At 39.3% G+C, this 18,973-nt stretch overlaps 1 protein-coding gene across 1 annotated transcript in view; it reads right to left on the bottom strand.

Annotated features, from left to right (window-relative positions):
• Dpp10 (dipeptidyl peptidase like 10) overlaps positions 1-18,384 on the bottom strand; it is a 1,509,398-nt gene extending 1,491,014 nt beyond the window's left edge. The window contains exon 1 of the mRNA XM_028883881.2: positions 17,997-18,384. Coding sequence (XP_028739714.1) covers positions 17,997-18,056 — 60 coding nt within the window. The 5' untranslated portion in view covers positions 18,057-18,384. The remainder of the gene's footprint in view (positions 1-17,996) is intronic.
• Between the last annotated feature and the right edge of the window lie 589 nt (positions 18,385-18,973).

Here is an 18,973-nt window from a genome sequence, read left to right as displayed (position 1 = left end):
CCACTAGCTTGGGGCAACTGTCTCTGTGGTTTTTCCCATCTTGATCTTGCCCCCCTGTTGCTCCTATAATCCCTCCTCTTTCTCTTCAACTGAACTCCAGGAGTTTGGCCAAGTGCTTGTCTGTGGGTCTCTGCATTTGGTTCCATCAGTCACTGGATGTAGGTTCTATGATGACAATAAGGGTAGTCACCAATCCGAGTACAGGAGAAGGCTAGCTCAAGCACCCTCTCCACCATTGCTAGGAGTCTTAGCTGGGGACATCCTTGTGGGTTCTTGAAGATTTCCCTAGCACTAAATTTCTCCCTAACCTCATAATGGCTCATTCTGTCAAGATATCTTTTTCATTTCTCTCTCTCTCTCTCTCTCTCTCTCTCTCTCTCTCTCTCTCTCTCTCTCTCTCTCTCTCTCTCTCTCTCTTTCTCTCTCCATGCCCCAACTTGGCCATCTCGAACTCTCATGTTCCCACCCCAGGAAATAAAACCCTTTCCCCTTCCTGGGGCAATCCAGTGGCATTTACTTTTATCATGAGCTTGTTCACTGGTCAAATTGCAGAGTGATCCCTATACTAAAAAGCAATAGCAGTGGGACTAAATATTAATTATTTTCAGTGTGTGTCTTTTATTTATTTATTGGGTGTATGCTCATGCACAAGCACCAATACACACCCGTGCATGTCATGTGCACCTCTGGACATCAAACGGCGATCTGCCCAAGTCAGTTCTCTTTTTCTAACCTGTGGGTCATGGGGGATCCAACTGAAGTCATCAGGCTTGGAAACTACCCTTACCCACTGAACCATCTTGCAGGCAATACTTTTCAAATGCTTAACATATCTTACACCATTTACTCCCCATAACTCCAACATAAGTGGGATTCTTACCTCATCTTACACAAGAATGCAGGAGGCTCAGAAAGGTTTTGAAAAGCTGCCGAAGACAACGTTCTAAAAATGGCAGGCTGGAACACAAAACCGAAGTCATTTTTTTCCAAAGCACACATGGTTAGCAAGTGTGCAATATCGATTCTCTAAATAGATGGATTGCCTTTGGCTGGCAAAATACACATATGTCAAATTTTTCAAGTTCATCTGCTTTTAAGAAAGTGATAACTGGGGAAGTCGTTCTCTAAATTTAAAAGAATCATCCTCAAAACTCAGAATTTTAGATATCACGACAGACAAATAGGGCAGCTGTCAGGCGTCTATTTGTGTTTCTTTAGCTCAGAGGTGATTTCTCTCTTTTATTAAAATGAGTAGAGTTAGAAATACCTGAACTAACATAGCAGGTTGCCAAGAAAGATGCTACTGGAATAAAATTTAGATTCTGAAGAACTAGGTGCAATCTGGTGAGGCTTCCCTGGGAACAGAGTCAACAGAGAAAGGTCTCTCTATTGATAGCTGCTGGTAGCAAAAGAGCATGGTAGTATACAACAGGTGACAACTAGTGCTCATAAGGTCAATCTATCAGAACCAAGGGTTCTGTTGGAGGAAAACATCATGCAAGGTGTTATGGAATTACTGCCTTTTGAGTGAATTGGCTGTTTCTTGTTGTAAACTTCTTGTGCAATATAGCTATACTATCTCCCCATTTACTGTGCATTTCCATGTTATGTATACATGTAATCTTAGGATTGCATCTCAATATTATGGGCACACGTAATTATGGATAGTCTAGAAGATGGTTTCTTATTTAACTGTACAATTTTTATGAATAGAAACATACTAAAATATTCTTCATACTAGGCCTATTGTTCCATGTGGACTGTAGACACTTAGAGGTCTTGTTCTCCATCCTTAGCCACCAACAAGGCAAAATTGGCCAAAGTGTCCTCTTAGAACTTTCACAGAGCAGAATTGCAGGTGCCTGACCCTGTTGGATCAAAACCCTTCCAAAGAATTGTAGTGAACTAGAAGTGATAATGCAGGTGTCTGGCCCTGGTATACCTTAGTACTTCGAGAGATCAATAGCACCCATGTTGCCCTAAGCTGCTTCCACAGGCACTTCACTCTGATTCAAAAAACAATACTTTGTATTTATTTCTACACTAGCTTTAATGCAGGATTTTAGGCTCAGTAGACTAATTATGTATAGTTCTTGAGATTCAAGTGATTTAACAGAAAAAGGCTATTAACTGTTTAACTATGTCTGGATATTATTAATCACATAAAACAGTACACATATTCTTTACCTTTTCCTTAAATCTCTCATTCATTTAATTTCTTCCCTTGTAACCCTTGTAGCTATCTCTTTAAGAGATAGCCAAAACTTTTCACAACCTACAGGTGTTGTCAGTCACCAATTAAGCTGACCAAGTCTTTGCCAAGTGTTATTCTTATCAGAATAGTTGTCCCTGAGAGGTTACTTTGTAGTTTTTACTAACAAGTTGTTAATGAATGGATACACACACACACACACACACACACACACACACACACACGTATAGATATATAGATATAGATATAGATGATATAGATATAGATATGCACTTGGGGGAATGAAGAGGGGAAGGAAGATGGAAAGAACTAGGTAGAATAATGAGGGAACAACAGAAGGGACAGGGAGGAGCTAAATATGAGAACAGAAACGATGTGCAGATAGAATTGATTTAGAAGAATAAAATAAATGTACTAAAGAACTCAGTGTGATTAGATTCTTTCAACATCCCTAAGGTTAGATCCTCAGCTGGTTGTTAGATTCTTCCACAGACCCTGGGAGAAAGCAATAGGAGCTGGACCCCTACTGATTTTGATACCTCTCAATGCCGGGAGATAGTTAACAGGAATGACACTATCCATGCCTGAAGATACTCAACAGGGGCAGGCCTATCCTTATCTGGGGACAGCTAACATGTATGGTCTCTCCCTGCTTAGGCTTGTTCCACCCTAGAGGAATATATGAGAAATACCTAAATGGGTATGTAAATAGGCCTGGAGACAGCACCTATTTCTTTAGAGATGGTGGGATCACAGCGGGATCACAGAGAGGACATCTAAGGTGGAGGGCAGGAAACATGAGCCATCAGCTTGAGCTCTTTACCAAACTCAGCTGGGATCAAAGATGAGCTTCCAGTTTTCTATTCTTAGTGATCTTGCTTTCACTAACCCCCTCAGCCACTAAATTAGAAAAAAACCTGTTCCTACTTTTGATAATTTATTCCAGGAATTAGAGAAAACAGAAATGTGTGTTCATGGCAAGTTCCTTTCATAGTAGTGATGATCAAGTCACAGTAACTATGATGTTGGTGGAGGTGATGCACTCTCACAACTGATGTTTCTACAAAGTGCATCATCTGCTCAGTATCTTAATCTATTCTTCATCAGGAATGCCATTACTTGCCCATTGGTATCATTTCAAAGTTTCAAACTCATCTATGGGCTAAATTAAGATGTCACATCTCTGAGGTCCTACACATAGTCTTCTTACCTTTCTCTGGAAATATTCTATATTCTGCAGTTAGCAAATAGTGTGGGTTTCTCTTAACCCTTCTCCTTCATCCCTGGTGTGAGAAGAGCAGACAAAGAGCCACATTTTCAAAGCATTGACTCCGTATTATGTCTTTGTATCCAAATATGTGCAGCATGTTTCAAAATTATTTGATGTGTTTGGGTAGATAGATGATTCATGAAGTACTTGCCATGAAAGCATGAGGACCTGAGTTTGGATCCCCAGAATGCACATTTAAAAAATTAGGCACAGTGGTGTACAACTCCAATCCTAGCATTGGAAGAGGAAGACAGATGGATCCCTGGAGCTCACTCTCTACCCAGCCTAGCTTCATTGGTGAGCGTCAGGATTAGTGAGAGACCCTGACTCAAAAAATAAGGAAAGAGGACTCAGTGACTCTTAAAAAAATGAACACATGAATGTAGAAGAGAAAGGGGGTAAGGGAATAGAGGAGGAATTGGAGGAGAAAGAATGGTTGTAAATTTGCTCAAAGTATATTATATACATGGATGAAATTCTCAAACAGCAAAAAGTATTAATTACAAGTGGAAAGCAATTAACAAAGACAACAGGTCTTGACCTGTGACTTCTATATGCATGTGCACACACACACACACACACACACACACACACACACACACACACACACGTTATCATGGAACATTCATAACATATTCACTACACACCAAAAAACCTTACACTCAGAGAAGCATTTTTTAATTAATGCATTGATTAAGAAAATATATTTGACTAACACATTGGGATACAAAAGTCAAAATTATCTTTTAGTGAAGTAGAATCCTCTTCTATAAGAGTTCTGATACTGAATATGACAAGCAAAGATCAAAGGTTTCAGACAGATGTCACAGCTCCCATATCTCAAAGGCTTCAGAAGTGACTTTGTCAACAAAACATGAGAAAACCCCCACTGCGGGGTCTGAACTTTCAATTAGTCTTTCAATGTAGACACAGGTACAAGCACAGCATAGCTGTGCCCAGTCCCCCAGAAAACCCTCTAAGATGTAGTCAGAAGGACGATGGGAAATGCCATGATAAGACATCTCCTGCCTGAGTCATGAGACTATCAAAACTAGGGATCACAGCAGAGCAAATATTTGGGCTTTTCTTTTCTCTCTTTCTTTCTTTCTTTCTTTCTTTCTTTCTTTCTTTCTTTCTTTCTTTCTTTCTTTCTTTCTTTCTTTCTTTCTTCTTTCCTTCCTTCCTTCCTTCCTTCCTTCCTTCCTTCCTTCCTTCCTTCCTTTCTTTCTTTCTTTCCTTCTTCCTTTCTTCTTGTCTGACAAAGAAAGGAGGCAAGTTTTGTTGGAGAATAGTCACTGAGGGAGAGAATGACATACAACATGAAGAATGGTTGCCAGGCTAGAGCTAAAGATCTGGGTAAGTTTAAACTAAATGTGCCAGGCTGGAGAGAAGGTTCAGTGGTTAAAAGTGCTTGCTCTTACAGAGGACTGAAGCTTGGTTCTCAGTGCCCACATTGGCCAGCTCATAACGACATGTGAATCACACTGTAAAGCACAGAGTACCTCTTCTTGTTTTTCTGGGTGCCCACATGCATGTGTTCACACATATGTACAGACACAGAGACATAAACTTAAAAATAAATCTTTTTAAAACTTCAAGGACTGGAGAAATTGCTCAGTGATTAAGAGCACTTGCTATTCTTTGAGAACCTGAGTTCAGTTCCCAGCACTCATATGGGGCATCTCACAACTCCAGTTCTGTGGGAATTGACACCCACTTCTGGAACCCTCACATACATGGTATACACTTACATAGACAGACACATGCATAAACATAAACAAAAATTTCACAAAAATTAATGAAAATATTTAAAGTCAGTGTTTAAAGTTCAAAATCAAATGTTTTCTCACCCTCTCTCCCCCCTGTAATTATTTCTTTATTGTTTGAGAGTTTCATACACCCATACAATGTGTATTTATGTAAGTCTATCTCCCACCTCCCTTTCTTCCCCTCCAGCCTTCCCCATTCCCTCATCCCTTTTCTCTCCTGGCTTCATGTTCGAAATGCTCACACATGTGTTCATACATTCACACAGACACATGCATACACATAAATAAAACTTTTTATAAAAAATAATTAAAATATTTAAGCTAAGTGTTCAAAGTCATTAGGCACTGTATTTTTGTGGTTTTTTTCAATCAAGATTACATATATCCCAGGCTGGCTTCAAGCTTGTTAAGTAGACAAGGATAACTTTGAACTTATGATCATCCAGCCTCCAATTCCTAAGAGCTGCTATTAAAAATGTGTAGCAGTATTGTCAAATATATGAGGTGCTAAGGATCAAACTCAGGGCAACATGTTTGTTAGATGTGGTGGTTAGTTTTAATTTTCAACTTGAAATAACAAATGATCACCTAGAGTGAGTCTCAATGAAATTCTGTCTGAGTCAGTCAGCCTGTAGGCATGTCTGTGGGCTAAAGCAGAGAGTGACATTCCTTGGTTTTAGGCCTTGGATGGTAGAATGCTTGCCTTAAACCCTGATTATATCTCCCATTACTTAAATCAAACATAGTGGTATATACCTTTATACCCTGCACATAGGAGGTAGAGGCAGGAGGTTCAGAAATTCAAAGTCATTCTCAGCTATAAATAGAGTTCAAACCAACCTATGCTAACTGAGATCCTGTTTCAAGGAATAAAAGAAAAGAACAGAAGGAAGGGAGAGGGGGAGGGAAGAAAGAAAAAAAGAATGAAAGGAAGGAAGGCAGGAAGGAAGGAAGGAAGGAAGGAAGGAAGGAAGGAAGGAAGGAAGGAAGGAAGGAAGGAAGGAAGGAAAAAGAAAGGAAGAAAGAAGCTTTAGCAAAAGGTCAAAACATTTGGTGATGAACTGTTCCAGAAGTTTCTACTAACAGACTTTTCATATTCACATTTCACATTCTCTCCCTTCCTTCTATTCTATTCTTTTCACAGTGTACTTGTGGAGGTCAGAGGACAATTTTGGGTGTTGATAACTACTTTCTACTTCATCTGAAGGCAATGTCTCTTGGTCACTACTGTACACACCATGGTAGCTAGCTGGCCTAAGAGCTTCTGGGGATGCTCTTGTCTTTGCCTCCCACCTCACCAAAGGAGCCCTGGGATTACAGACATGTGCTACTGTGTCCAGCTTGATATGGTTTCTGACAACCAAACTCAGGTCCACATGCTTACACAAGCATTTACCTACTGAACCACCAATCTCCTCAGCCAAAAATTTACACATCTATACCTAAAATCCCTGTGTGTTCACCATGCTTCAAGCTAATGTGACTAGCAGAAGTCACTCATGTCTGCAGCTGTTGCTGAATGACAATCCAGAAAAGGACTTCCCAGAAGATAACTATCTGCATACTTCCTACAAATATTAAAGGAAAAAATTTTAGTATACTCAAATGATTAGCATTAGTTTTTAAAAAGATTAATGTGTTAAAAAGAATACCATTTAACTAACATCCTAAAAGGCCAGCTATCAGGAAACAACACTCAGGAAAATGGGTGGTACCCTTCTGAATCTAGCTAATGAGCAAACCTTTGTTTCCATTAAAATTTACTGACAGTGAAACGTGTCTGGCTAAAAACATCTCACACATGATTGATCTTGGAAGATGGACCAGGAATCTTCACTGTCATCTGAAAGACATAAATCTCAGGAACATCTCCAGACTCACAGAGATGGGAATAGAATCCATAGAATCAGTATCTGGCTTTTGTACAATTTACTCTTAAATTTAACTTTTTAAGTACAGTAGACTTCTGAAAGATAACATGAACTCTGGCCTCTTATGTGCACTAAGAGCCTCATTTCTTACCCTTCTTATCTATTCTACTCTGCAATCCAGCCAGTCTCAATTATTAGCTGCTTTCACTGTGGCTAGCATTCCTTCTTCCTTCTCTTTTGCTCATTTTCTCTGTCTTTGGATTCCCCCCTCCCCGGTATTTATGCATCTAACTCCTGTTTAGAATTTCTGGGACATGCAATGCCTTCCCAGACAAGAACTGTTATTTATCCACTTAGCACTTGTCAGGCGATTCTGTAAAGTACTCATTTGAATCCTCCACGGTGTTCAAGATCCACAGGCAGCACCCTACTCACATAGAATTCCCCTTCACCAAATGATTCACTAAGCTGCTGAGAAAGTAAAGACTAAACCTAAGCCTCTGTCACTCAGCATGAAGGGCTCGCTGCCTACTGTGGGCAGAAGCTCTTGACTTGGTCGTTTGTTCTATTATTGTATCTTCCAGAGGATATGCATACATACAGGCATCCATATGTGTGTGGACAGACACACACACACACACACACACACACACACACACACACACACACGTAATCTTGTCAAGCTATCTTTCTTTGATCAGAAATGTCTACACCAAGTGCAGTTTCTCTGCCATGATTCTATCATTATCTCAGAAAATTTCTTTAAGTAGAGAGCTCATCTATTAAAGATAGTAAGTACCTCCATGCTACTTGCTTTCCATTAAAATAAAGTACAGTCCATTTTTCTTAGGGCAAAATTCTGGAAACCAGAGTTGTGAGAAGTGGTGTTTTTCAATCTTGCAACAATGATTCATTTTAGAAATTAAGATTTTCTAACGAGAAAGCCTGCCCAACGTGCTAGAGCCAACAGTTCCCCAGCAATGCCCAATTCATTAAACTCAGCAGCAATTGTGTCTGTTATGCTTACCCCAGGCTTCAAAGCAGCCAGCAGGGACTGGGCTCCATCTGATGCAAGACTTTCCTCTTCACTAATAGAGAAAGATGTTCAAGATGCAAGGTCTATTGTTGACTTTCTAAAGCTCCTCACCCTTGGGTATAATAGCATGCCTTTTATCACAAGCTGGGAGACTTATAGTCATTTCTTCAGATGTTGTCTACATGTTTGGAAGCAAGATATTTAACTCTGCTTAGGCCAAGGAGGACTTAGTATGGCTAAGAAATCAAGCTTTAGACTCTATTGCTTGGGAAGACAAAACAATTTATAATATTCTTTCCTTCTTTTATTCAAGAATATTAACTAAGCACTTACTAAGCACCTGACATAGGTTGGAATGGATGTTAAGATTAATGAACATGAAATATAGAGACTTCCAACATGGCTCATAATAGCTAGTTGGGAGGCTTACATTGAGACATATAATTACAACTGCAAAGATCCATTGTTCTTCAGAAGATATAGAGAACTGTGTAAGAACAGACCATTATCTGAACTTTGAAGTGTTGGACTAAGGGAGTCTGAGAACTCTCCTGAGAAAATTCCTCAGGAGGCTTAAAGTAATAATGAGCTATTAGTAGTTGATGGCTGCTGGGAGAAGGAGTGTCACTTTTCTTGGAGAGTGTGGCCACTGGTAGATTGCCCATGCCTTCCTGGATGATCTCACACCCATGAACATCTAGGAAAAACTAATTCCAATAAGTTGATTAAGTAAATACATAGGATATGAAGTTGGGAGGAAGATATCCTGGGGAGTTCTGGGGGGGTAGTTATATTGGAAGAGTGGTGGGTAGATCTGATTGAGATTCATTATATACACGTGTGTGAAATCTTCAAAGAATAAATTGAAAATATTATTAAAATATATAAAAGAAAACCATATCAGGGTAGTATCAATTAGGCAAAGAAAGAAGCAAGTATGGAGGGAAAGCCACGGTTTGAAGACCATACCCATGTCATGCTGCAAATTTTCTTCAAGAAAGCCATACATGCAATCTAAGAACATACCCATGTACTTAACAACTTGGTAATATGGCACTTGGATGAGCAGTTGCATTTTTATTTGATGAATTGCCTCTTTAGGCAGTATTTGAATCCACATCTCTCCTGCCTCCTACCTTTTTGGTATAAGTCCATGATGAAATTGTGCAGATGTTGCTACAGAATTTGAAGATACTTTCAGCACCTTCGAGACTTCAAAATGAGTTTTACCATTATCGTAGTTAATAATAATTGCAAATAAAATTCTCAGCATTTATGCTATAAAATTGATTCTCACTCTACACCTCTCTATGAAAATATCAAGTGCCTTTAAAATTGCTATTAGAACAAATTATAACACAAAGCACTTACATAGCATCTTTGTTTGGGGAGATAATTTAAGTTTATTGCCTTTATGTTCCCTGGAAGAAAAACCTTAACAGGGTTAATTGTCTTTCCTAAACCATGTGATTCATTGTGGTAGAGAAGAGTAAAAATTCAACTTAAGGATGTCCATCCACAGGAAAAAATATCCAACCCTTTAGCAGGACTAGCTTTGCACAGAATATCATTGTTGTCAGTGTGAAATGTAGGGCAAATAAACAAAAATGTCAAAATGCTAGGACAAATTACAAGAAATAAAGTTGTTCAAAATGTAAATTTCAGGCTGTAGAGATGGCTTAGTAGTAAAGAGGATCAGGGTTCAATTTCCAACACCCATGTTAGGTGGCTCACAGCTGCCTATAACTCCAGCACCAGGGGATCTGACATTCTCTTCTGGCCTCCATGGGCACCTACAAACACACCCACCACACACACACCACACACCCACACACACACCCCCACAAAGAAAGAGAGACAGACAGACAGACAAAGACAGAGATAATTTTATAATAAAAAGTAAAATGTCATTTATTGCATGGCTTACCAACCAGCTGAGATTAGCTCTGTTAATGAGAGCACAGTCTGCGTCTGCCCCTGGGAGCACAGGCTTGTCAATGATGATGAACTTCATCTCTGTTGTGCATGACTGCCAGCTATCACCTTCCCACCTGGCTTATATCTAAGGCCAAAGAGTTTTCATGAAGAGGAGGAAGGCCATGGCGATCAATGGTGTTTTGACATTAGATGAGTTTTACATACATGGCGTTAGGTATAGATTATATATTTATATAAATTATATATATATGAATATATATGTATAAAGCATTACATCTATTTTCAGATGACATTGAAATAGAAGGGTAACCCAAAGTTGCAAAGTGTATTAATTACCATATAACCCCCAAACAATATCAAAATCAACTCTGTTGAAAGCCAAACAAAACACCAATGAAGTCTTTGAGATATCCTATATGAATTTAAAACGTGATGAGAGACCCCGAACCTCAGTTCTTATTGAGTTCTACAAAACAAAATTAGCCTTCCCTAGAATTGACAGACATTAGCATTTCTTTAGAAACCAACTACTACACATTCAAAGACTGCAGTGTGGAAAGTCTGGAGTCAAAGTATCCCTGGGAAGGATGAGAACTTGACTCTCAGAGAGCTCATGCTATTAGTGGTGGGATAGAACACTCTACAGCTGTCCTATTTCTGTGACAACCAAAGACGGAGAGTTCTTAGAGGCAAACCAAAGCCCAAGCATGTCTTGCAGTCCAGTCCTTTTGCTCAGTGTTTTTTAATTTATTTTATAATTTAATTTAATTTTACATATCAGCCACGGATTTCCCTGTCCTCCCTCCTCCAGCCCCCCATTCCCATCTCCTCCAGGGCAAGGACTCTCCTGGGGATTCAGCTCAGCCTGGTAGATTCAATGGACGCAGGTCCAGTCCCCTCCTCCCTTCGCCCAGACTGAGCAGTGCAGGGACACTTTGCTCAGTGGTTTTGAAACTTCACTGTGCCTCAGGAGCATCTGAAAGACTTGAAACTGGTTCATTACATGTGGCTAGAGACTGGAGGATTTTTTACAATTACCTTTATTTTATGTGTGTAAGTGTTTGTCTGCAAGTATACATGTGCACCACTTGTATGCGGTGCCTGTGGAGGTTAAGAGTGCATCTGGTTCTGTAGTTAGCAATGGTAGTGAGCTGCCATGTGGATGTTGGGAATCAAACCCAGGTCCCCTGTAAGAGTAACTAATGCAGCTTAACCACTGAGCCATCTAGCCCATGGGTGGTTTGTTTCTATGAATCCCCGGAGTAATTTAATGCACTATGATCTTGGCTTATTAAAGCACCCATAGTGCCTTCTCAGTTTTTTGTTTTGTTTTTATCACCAACAATGTCTCCAGTGGAGACTGGAGAGATGATTCAGTGACTAAGTGTGTCAGCTGCTCTTCCAGAGTCTCCCTCTTCTAGTCTCTGCATGTACCAACACCCACATGGGTGGGCACACAACGGCACACACACACACACACACACACACACACACACACACACACCTAAAAAACGCATTGTCTCCTCTAACTGACCAAAACATGAATTTTTAGATAATTATGAAGATATTAATTTTCCAAACAGACAATGAATTATTATTTTTAAAACCTTTAAAAGTAATTTAACAATACCCTGCCAGAGAATACTTCTTCAAATATAAGGCTGACACTCAAACATTATAAATGTCAGAAGAGATTATTTTCATATAAAGAAATTCCATGATAAAGAGATATAAAGGGGGCCAATTGTAAGTGTCCTTTTTGTTAAAAGAAAAACAATAAAGCATTTAATGAATGCAAATTGTAAATGACTACATTTGTCATTTGTGGGCTTTCTAAGCCAGGGCCCTCTTCATGCTCAAGACAGACTTTCCATATTAAGCTTACAATGACACCATGTTAAGACAGTTAAACAAGGCAGGCCACTTCTAGGAGAGGCAGAAAGTGACACATATACAGTAGTCACTGTCTCTGGTCTATGTTAGACTTCTCTTTGGGCTTGCCCTGCAGAACACTGCTTAGGAAGGTAGTTTAACCCAAAGGAAACCCTGTAATTCTCCAGATAGAGCTTTAGAGCTCAGCCATGTCTGGAGTCACTGCAGATTCACCACTGGAAGCTCTGCCTTCAGTGTGTGTCAGCATAAATGGTGAAATAAGACAGTGACATATAGAAACATTGTATTTATAACCTTTGCCCTTATTATTTCAAATGATTTTGAACTTAAGGGACGCATACATGCTTTATATCATCATGACACAAACAAGTTTTCCTTACACATTCTTGGAGGTCTGAATTCCTGTGGATATCATTAGCATATGTAATTATAGGCTATTATTAAACACTAAATTGTAATACCAGCTCATGGTTCATGTCACAGTGATGTGTACACATCCTTTAGATTAGATTGACAGCCAGTGAGACGCTGGTGAGACAATTATAAGCCAGTCTACCTCAGTGTCACATTACACAGCACTAATTTCTTAGGGGCCAGAGAGGTTGTTCAGTGGTGAGAGCATTGCTATACAAACCCAACAACAGGAGTGTGAGTCCTGGAGCCCACATCAAGGTGGAAGGAGAGACCTGGACCAGCTCCTCAGAGCTGTCCTCTGACCTCCATGTACATGCCATGGACACTCATCCACGCACCTTACACATCACCATCATCATAGTCATTATTATGATTATATACACAATAATAATACATTTTAAATAGCTCTTTTCTAAATAGAGAAATTGTTTCTCAACCATCATATGCCCATGCCCCTAAAGACTGAATAAAACACAATGTAATATAATTTTCAGTCTCTTCTACCCCTGTATATTTTTATTTGAATTTACTTTTAATTGACAGATAATAGTTGTACAAATCTATTTTTTAACTAATTTTCTTATCTGACACATGATACTTTGACAGTGGTATTGGCACAGTAATGCTAGCTCCTCCACCCAAGTGTTTCATCCCTTTCCCTTGTCCTAGGACTTGGAAAGACTGTGACTTAGAACTAGTTAGAGGGGGAGAAAAAGATGTTAATGTGTGGCTCATCAATATTACTATGTAACCATTAACTGAAGTCACTACAAAACCAATTTGTCAGCCTAAGGCACACTCTGAAGCCAATGAGACTGGAAGTATTCTTTCTAAAATGCTTCATACTTGTAGCTATTCCAGCAGGGCCATGGGAGAAAACAAACAAGGTTTTATTTTTTTAACGTTTTATTGATTGATTGATTGATTGATTGATTGATTTAAGGGGTGCATAATGCACACGTGTCACCATGTGCATGCAGCAGTCAGAGGGCAACCTGCAGGAACGTGTTCTTTCCCCCCACCATGTGGATCCTGCAGATAGAAACTGGGTTGTTAGCAAACACTTCTATGAACTGAGCCACCTCGCTGAACCTAACAGGACCTACAGACTCTTTTCAACAAGGAATTTGGAACCTGGTATTTGGTGAAAATGAACAAGGCAGCTCTGGAAATGGGGAAAGATACAGCAAGAGGGTGCTACTAACGTGACCTAGATGGGGAAAGTGACACTTTAACTACTAATAAACTGCAGTGTGCATGGTCTGTCACTTAGGAATCACCAGTTATGATTAATTCACTCAAAGCTCCTCACTTCAGGGAAGCAGCAACCTTGCCCAGTAAGGCATGTGCTTCACACCCCTGGCAACCTGAGCTAAGTCTCCAGAAGCCAGGTGAGGGTGAAAGGAACTACTTCACAAAGTTGTCCTCTGGTCTACACACATGTATTGAGGTATTGAGCACAACACACACACACACACACACACACACACACACACACACACACACACACACACGAAATTTTAAAACTTCTAACCTCAAAGAAAGACAGCGCATTTCTTCTACTCCCTTTAGATACACATCATTGCCAGACATGTTAAAATATGAAAGACATTTACAAAATATATCTGCACATTTAAGAAATGAATTTGTCTGTTGACATGGCTCAGTGGATAAAAGCCAGCGCTGTTTTCCTGGAGAACTGGACTCACAGTGAGCAGCCTACAGTCACCTGCAACTCCAGATCCAGAGGAGCTGATGCCCCCTTCTGCCTATCAACAGGCCCTGGAACACATGGGGAACACTCCCATAAACACACAGACACTTTAAATAAAAATAAAATCTAAATAAAATAAGAGGAAAAAGGGAAATTCAGCTACCTTTTTTCTTTAAAAAAAAAAAAAAAAAAAAAAAAACAAGCAAAAAGGGAAACATTTAAATTTGTAATCTCACTTTCCAGAAAAAAAAAATGGAAGTGAACTTAAGATTTGACTGGAACATTCCATTTACTTTCACAGTATCCTGGAGGAACCAAGACAGCAAAGACAAGACTAAATCCAATTTTTCAGAAATCAAGTTCACAGATACTGCCAAGTTCAGATCTGCATTTTACCTTCTCAGTTTCCAGACCTTTCTATTACAACTTGAGTGGAAAGTCCTTTTGTGTTATTTTAATTCTTGTGAACTACTCTTTTGCTTGTAAGACTTGTAGTCATTTCAGAGAAAGCTCCATTGACTTTTACAAGGCTTGCAGTGGGAAAGAGGTTTGTGAGAGTGTCCCACTCAGCATTCTATCCAAAGTGACCTGGGAGCATGCTGGGCAGCTTGATTTGACTGCCTCTGCCTGGTCAAATCTTACCAATCTCTTACCAATCTTGACTGTAGGAACAAGCCGGCTTCATTATATCACAATACTTGTGTCAAAAACTGGGTAGTGGAGCTGAAGGGATAGTTCAGAAGTTGAGAGCACTTGATAATTTTGCAGAGGACCTGTGTTTAATTCCCAGAACCTATACAAAGTGACTCACAACCTCTGGTAACTTCAGGGCCAGGTGGTATGGTAGCTTTTCTTGGACTCTGTGAGAACTCATACACATGTGCACACAAACACACACAGGACACATGTATGCACATAAACAAAAATGAAAAGTGTCGAGTAAATTGGTTGAACTGGACAATAGCCAAAATAGGAAAAGCAAATGTCAGGCAGCCGAGATGATTCTTTTCACCATTTCAAGCCTTCACCATCCCTCCTACTCCAGATCGTCCACTAACATAACCACAAACAACTTTGATTGGCAATAGAGCATGAATTTGATCCTCTGCAGATCTCATAACTTCGTAAACTGAAGGAGTGGGAAACACACACACACACACATACACACACACACACACACACACACACACACACACAAACACATGCATATGAGTAGTTTTGAATTTTGGATTTTCACCTGTTTTTAATTGATACATTCCCTGTGCCCATTCTTTTTAACATTAGTTGTACCAGAGATAGAGTAAGCATTATTTCCTGTACTGACAAATAGGAATTCCCTACAGGTTTACTACATGGTGGCTATGTGAGAAAAGCCCCTCAAGCTTCTAGAATATCTTTCTAAAGTAGAGCAATATACAACTTTTTCAGAACCTGAGTATTTTCAGAGTCCTAAACTGGGTTATGATTATCTTCAGGCCAATACACTCCACAAGAGGGTTTGACTTTAATTTGTCAGATAACCTTAATGAGGAGGAAATTAACCCTAAACAACAACAAATGGCACCAAGATTCCAAAAGTTCAAATTCTTGTGCACCACAGCTTTCCAAAAACCCTCCCAATCTTAGGGGTTTTTTTTTCCCTTAGGTTGTTATTGCATTTTGCTCCTAGGCTAATGCATTACCTAAATATAGACAGCCATTTTTAGTATAAATTCCAAAAGCCATAAATGTTTCATAATTGAGGACATAATTCGAAGTAAGAGAGCTTTTTCCACTCATCCCTTTTTACGGTTGCAAATTGGAAAATACTCAAGTAATTACTCCCTTAATAGTTCAATGCTGGCAACTCTATTTTATGGACCTCACAAGCATCTTTGCCCACCCCCAGAGCAGTATAGGGGGTTACAGAAAAGAACTTAACTTGTACAATTAACCAAATCACCCAGAGCTTTGATTCAAGATTCTTTCATTAAGCCATTAATAAAACGCATTGCTAAGTGGTGGGTCGTCCAGTTTTTATGATGCTTTTGCATTCCAATTCAATGGCTGCAGTTCGAGTGAAAACCCAACATCTGCAAGATCAGCAAGCTAAAGAAAAGCCTTGAATCTGGAAACATTTTCTTTTCTGCTCCACAGTTTGTCCGAGAGCACTCAATGCCAGAGAACTAATAAGGGAAGTGATTTTTGAGTCCCAGAAAGTAGAATGCATTTGTGTCTACCCAATAAAGAGAAAAGCAAATGAAGTGCTTGATTCCTATGACCTCAAAGGCTTAAGCAGAAAGCCTTTGGTCATTTTATGGTTTCTAAACAAAGGTAGATAGACAGTTTGTAATTCTACCCCCGCTTCAGACTCCAACACTTATTTCCTACTAGAGTTTATATATCACAATGCAGTAATGTCATATGTTTTATTTCTTGGCATTGCTCAGTGGTGGTATGCTTATGTAATTGACAAATGTAGGGATCTTATAAGCAGAGAACAATTTAAATCCTAAGGCTCAATGTTTAATTTCTAAACTTGGACACAGTACAGAAACACCAATGCTGAAAAAAGATTCTGCCTTGACCATCATAGAATGTGTAAATTATCTGGATTTGGACTCTATGTGACTTCAGTTAACCCCTTCTGTTGGCATGACTTCAGTTAACCTTCTGTTTATATATGATGGGAGTCTAATTATACATCATTGACTGCATCCTAGAGACCTCAGTGCCTTTAAAACATAACCACAAATAAATAGAGTGAAATGTGCCATTTATGGTCCATTTATTACTAAAAGTCACTGAGAAATGGCAGGCAAGTTCATGAGAAATAGATATTGCTGAAAATTATGTTCATTTTGTAATTACAGTCAATGCAGCATTGTCAAGGGCCAGACACAGAAAAAAAAAAAAAAGCTGTCAATCTCTTTTGCTCAATTCAAGCTTCTTGGGTTCCAGCACCTTCATAAAAGGTATGCAGACTCTGTGAATGACACATGGCAGCAACTAAAGATGACCCACCAGGTTATCATTGTGTTTGTAAGAGACTTTGAAAGGCACATACCACTTAGCTGCAAGATGCCAACTAATCATACAAATACAACCCAGGTTCAGATAAACCGCAAGACAGAGAACATTCCTCACTGGAATCATGTCATTCTGAGTCCCTTGGATAGTCATGTAAAGATCACTATGAACTAGAACAGAAAACAAAATCCTGACATTTGTAACTTACTTTTGACTTATTTTTGTCAGAAAAAAACACCCACAACTTCATTTCAACTTATTAATTATCATCATCATCACCACCATCATCATCATCATCCCAGAAGTGGTCTTAAATAGTGGTTCCAGTCATTTCACTGTTTCTAAGTCTGTAAGTTGGTATTTTTACACTGTTCTCAGTCATTTGCACACTCACTAGTGTGACTTTAGTACAACCACCAGTTTAATGCTCACAACAAGGAATTCACTTTTCATGAACTCTCAAACACATGAAGAGAAGATACCCTGTCCACATTTAGAGCCAATGTAATGTTTTCTGTTTCAAGCCGTTCACAAATTCATCACCAGTTCCCTCAAGAAAACTGACACACATAAAACTCTCCTAGGCACTCACTGAAGTTTATTCCTGAAACATGCCACAGATAGATTCTCATGCAAAGAATAAAAATCCAGTTATCAGTATAAAAGAAGCATCTATGGAAACTACTGTCTTCAGTCTACATACATGAGCAAACAGAGCCAAACACTTTCCTGAGATCAAGCCTTCAACTGAAACTCAAACCAACTGGGCATTTCTACCAGCAGTCCCTGATGAACCAGTGCCTACGAGCAAAACAGATGCATAAAGACACCTGTACAGAATCAGAGAACAGCAACAAAACCAGATCCTACCTTGATGGTTTTGGAGGGCTGACACTTGATGTGATGGGACACGCTGGCCGTTTGGTTCATGTTTCAGGACCCTGGACAGTGCACGATCCACAGGCAAAGTTCCAAGATAAACCAGAGATCAAGTCTCCTTTGCTGGACTTGAGCAAGGGGCTGCTGCTGTTGCTGCTGCCTCTGCTGCTTCTGTTACTGCTGCTGTCTTACTCTGCAGGCTGAAACGCTGTCAGGCTGGAGGGATCTGCAGCTCACTTAGCCCTAAATAAAGCATTTACTTGGTTCATCATTCTCAGAGCTCTTGGCAATATGGGATAGAAAGCCGACTATTTAAATTCACTTGCACGGTATCTTTTCAGTACTGAGTTGTGACAGATCTACAGTGCAGCCAATAGTCTTGGCTCTCATGCTTATTTCAAAGGGACGAATACCAGGAAATATACAGAGATCAATTGCAGCCCTACAGTTTAAAGGGGCACTATCTCAATAACCCTGGTGCTACCAGGTTATACATTTTTTTTTTTTTGGCTGTACAAAATAATTTTCTCTCCCTTCTCTCTATTGCTCTCTCTGATTTTTTTTTTACAAGAATTCATTATCAATCTAATACTAAATTGTATCTATTTCTTCTCAGTGCTAACAATCAAAACACCAGTAAATGCTGAGAAAAACCTGTTGATGGTAGGTAGTAAGGTTTGGAGGTTTTACATCTGTATGGTGAGATACTTACATAACCTATGGATACTTAAGGTACTGGTTTTTCTTTAATCTGGGGAAAGCTAAAGGTAGACACAAAGGTTTGCAAACACAATAATCTTTGCATATTTCGCCATAGCAAAAAAAGTAGATTCTGGTTTTCTTTATTTTTTTGTCTTGTCAGCCATAGATATTATGAAGGCTATTTTTGAGAGACTGGAAAACACTGCCAATCACTCATAAATAGTCACTTCTTTGCTTCAAACATCATTGTGGAAAAATAAATTATT

The sequence above is a fragment of the Peromyscus leucopus genome, chromosome 15 (assembly GCF_004664715.2).
Source record: "Peromyscus leucopus breed LL Stock chromosome 15, UCI_PerLeu_2.1, whole genome shotgun sequence".
Taxonomy (NCBI): Eukaryota; Metazoa; Chordata; class Mammalia; order Rodentia; family Cricetidae; genus Peromyscus; species Peromyscus leucopus.
The sequence above is the reverse complement of the archived record's forward strand: the minus strand, read 5'-3'. Positions and strand labels throughout refer to the sequence as shown.